Raw genomic sequence first — 3813 nt, 5'->3', positions numbered from 1 at the left:
AAAAAAAAAAAAAAAAAAAAAAAAAAAGAAAGAAAGAAACTAAGAGTGTTTAGGAAACGTTTTTAAAGCAATCTAACTCAACTGATTTTGTTTGCTGGATCTAATAATAGAAAACTGAGTTTAGTTCAGGAATTCAGAATATAGTGATACATGCCTGTAATCTGTGTTCATGCCTATAATCCCAGCTACTCAGAAGGCTAAGGCAGGAAGACTGCAAGTTTGAGAACTGCTCAGCAACCTAACAAGGTCCTGTCTCAAAATTAAAAAATAAAAAGGGCTGGGGATGTAGCTCAATAGTAGTAGGTCTCTGGATTCAATATCTAGTATCACAAAAAAAAAAAAAAAAAAAAATTCAAGGGGCTGGGGTTATATCTCAGTGATAGGATATATGTGCAAGACCCACGGTTCAATTCTCAACATCAAAACCAAAGCAAAAAACAAAAATAAGTCTTTGAAGTACTGGGGAACAAAACTAACCAAATTTTATCGTTCTATTGTGTGTATGTACAAATATGCAATAATTAATTCCACTATTATGTATAATTACAATGTACGAATAAAAAATGTGACTTTCATTTTTTTTCATTTAATTTTGTTGTAATTTATTTGTTATGTTCTATAAAATACTGATCTGAACAGTTTGGCAATGAAAGAACTGATCATTCCCCATAGACTATAAACTATATTATAAACTTCAGTAAGAGATCAAGTAAAAAAAATCTGAAAATACAACATAAAAAAATCTATTAACACTACTTAGCAATTTCTTTTGTTTCATTATTTGTTTCTTGGGGTTATTTGCTTTTTCCTCAAAGGGGATATAATTCTTTAAATAGGTCAAAATCTTAGGGTAAACTAAAATAATAAAGAGCAGATCCCTCGATTGTACAAAACTGTTTTTTAATTTACACTGAACTAATTCTGTTCGAAAACTAGGAGAAAAAAGTCACCACATCAAACTCTACAATGATTTTTAAATAAAGTTAACTTACCCATTGCTACATAGGATTTAAATCGTGTTGATAATCTGTCCACAAAGGCACTTAAAATTTCCAATCCCATTAATGATACCTACAGACAGAAAGAAGTTTTAATGAATACAAATTATTGATACACATCACTATATAATTTTTGACACACTCAAATCTTCATATATTACCAAGTTTTTAAACACTGAGACTGAAGTATTCAGGGGTAAACAGTCATGAGGCTGAGGCACCCTATTCCCAAATGGTTCAATAATAATAATTTATAAAATAATTAGGAAGATAGTAATAAAGTATTTGGGGGGAAAAAAAGCTAAAAACGGGGAAATTAGGTGAAGGTTTCATAGGAACTCAGACTATACTTGCAACCTGAACTTCAAAATAGTTCCTAAATCAAAGTGAAAAATTCAAAAGAGTACCTTTAATTACAAAGGAATTTCAGCCTCCATCTAGAATGTAGAAACTGGAAAAACACTCCCACTCCAACAACAAAAAGTCAAGTAATCTACAAAATCATAACTGTTCTGAATGCATCAGAAGCTGAGGTTGTAGAATAACCAGCTAACCTTAAAAAAAAAAAAAAAAGACAACGTGGGACACAAGCAGGTCACATGTGACAGAAGACAGGAAGAAAATTAAGCTGCAATACAAGTAAGAAAAACACAACCATATTTAACACATTGTTAATAACTGAGTGAGGCTGGAATGAAAATACAAAATCTCTGGTATCACACACACAAGAGTTTGTATCCACTTGGAAGCTCTAATTAGCACCCACTTGCAAGTTCTTTCTCCACAAACCTCCACACTAATAATTAAGACTGAGGGCTGGTGGGGATTGGAAAAAGGATTTCTTGGTGTACAGGTCTGGGGGAAGTGAGAAACTGCATTTACTAATGCTGCCAATACCCTTGTCCTACAAGAAAGGCCAGTTTAAAATACTGAGAGAAGGATATCAAACACTGTTATCCCAAGGGCACATGTAAAACAAACTGTTCCCAGGCACAGTGGCACACGCCTGTATTCCCAGAAACTCTGAAGGCCAAGGCAGGAAAACTGCCACTCCAAGGCCAGCCTTGGCAACTAGGCAATACTCTGTTTCAAAATTAAAAAATAAAACAAACAAACAAAAAAAGGGCTGGAGGTGTAGCTCAGTGACAGAGCACCTCTGGGTTCAATCCTCAGTACCACCACCACCAACAAACCTGCTTCTGTTGAAGAAAGGAAAAATACAAAAAAAAAAGGCCTTCTGTCTTGGAATTGTAATTAGTTCAACCACTATGGAAATCAATACTGAGGTTTCTTAAAAGACTAGGAATGGAACCACCATATGACCCAGCTATACAGCTCCTTGGTATTTATCCTAAAGAATTAAAGTCAACATACAATAGCCATACAAACATACCCAAACTATGGGACCAGCCTAGGTGTCCATCAACCAATGAATGGATAAAGAAAATGTGATACATGTAAACAATGGAGTTTTATTCAGCCATAAAGAAAAATAAAATCATATCATTTGCAGAAAAAATGGTGGAACTTGAGACCACATGTTAATAAGCCAAACTCAGAAGGCCAAGAGTTTTAATATTTGCTCTCATATGTAGAAGCTAGAGAGAAAAAGGGAAAAGAAAGGTGTGTGTGTGGGATCTCATGAAAATCGAAAGAAGATCAATAGAAAAGAGGAAAGGGACCAGGGGGAAGGAGGAGGGAAGGGAAAGGGGAAATACTAGAAAATGAAAGTGTTATATTGTACATATATATATGAATATGTAACAAGAAATCCCACCATTATGCACCAATAAAAAATATATAATGCACCAATAAAAAAAGTACCTGGGGAAAAAAAGCCCTCCGATTCAATGGGAGGACATGATGAGTTCAAACAATTAAAGGTTTCCAGGTGGGGAGGGATGTGATCTTTGATAAAGCCTGCCCCCAAGACTCAATGACAAAAAGCCTCCTAAGGCTAAAGCTGGACCAGAAAAACAAGAGAATTACCACACTCCTACCAACCAGGCTAGCAAGCACAAGAAAGCAGGAGCAATGGGAATCTACCATTAGGGAAAGAACTGGAACATGAGGGAAAAGCCCTCTATGAAACAGGGAAATAAGGAAGGCTTAAGTGCAACATAGAGCAGAAACATTAAAGAAAATGCTGCATCAAATCAACCAAGTAATAGAGCAACCAGAAGTAAATATGAACTAAAGGTAAGTATAGCAACCATAATATGCAAACCTAACTCAACTTCTGCCTAGACTGATTACATAGCTCCACACTAGAATCTTAACAGAAAAAGCAAGCCATTTCTAAGCATAAATACTATTTAACTTAGTCTTAAATTTCTTAAAAACTATCTAGCTTTCAATTAAAAGTTAGGAGACACACAAAAGAGCAAAGGGAGAAAATTTCAATGTCAATAGCACAGCAAGAAACAGAAAAAAAAAAAAATGCCTCTAAATAAAATACAAAAAAAAAAAGGTCTGGGGATGTGGCTCAGTGGTTGAGTGCCCACTGAGTTCAATTCCCAGTACTACAAGAAGGAAAGGAAGGAAGGAAGAAGATATTTCATGAGTTCATACTGTTATTTCCAGTTCAGATTCAGGACTACAGCTTGTACTTAACTTCTACCTATCTTTTGCATGTATCTCTTTCTATAAGCAGCAGTTTCTAAGAACAATAGTTTCCTTTTTTTTTTTTTGCATAGTTTATTTTTATTTATTTATTTTTTTAGAGAGAGAAAGAGAATTTTTAATATTTATTTTTCAGTTTTCGGTGGACACAACATCTTTATTTTATTTTATGTGGTGCTGAGGATGGAACCCA

At 34.6% G+C, this 3813-nt stretch overlaps 1 protein-coding gene across 39 annotated transcripts in view; it reads right to left on the bottom strand.

Moving 5' to 3' along the window:
• Clasp2 (cytoplasmic linker associated protein 2) overlaps positions 1 to 3813 on the bottom strand; it is a 191423-nt gene that overhangs the window by 173734 nt on the left and 13876 nt on the right. For all 39 annotated transcript variants that reach the window (XM_048794715.1, XM_048794730.1, XM_048794720.1 and 36 more), the window contains exon 2: positions 993 to 1071. In XM_048794715.1, the coding sequence (XP_048650672.1) occupies positions 993 to 1071 (79 nt within the window). The remainder of the gene's footprint in view (positions 1 to 992; positions 1072 to 3813) is intronic.

The sequence above is a fragment of the Marmota marmota genome, unplaced genomic scaffold, assembly GCF_001458135.2.
Source record: "Marmota marmota marmota unplaced genomic scaffold, marMar, whole genome shotgun sequence".
NCBI classification, from domain to species: Eukaryota; Metazoa; Chordata; class Mammalia; order Rodentia; family Sciuridae; genus Marmota; species Marmota marmota.
This window is presented reverse-complemented; position numbering and strand designations above follow the sequence as displayed.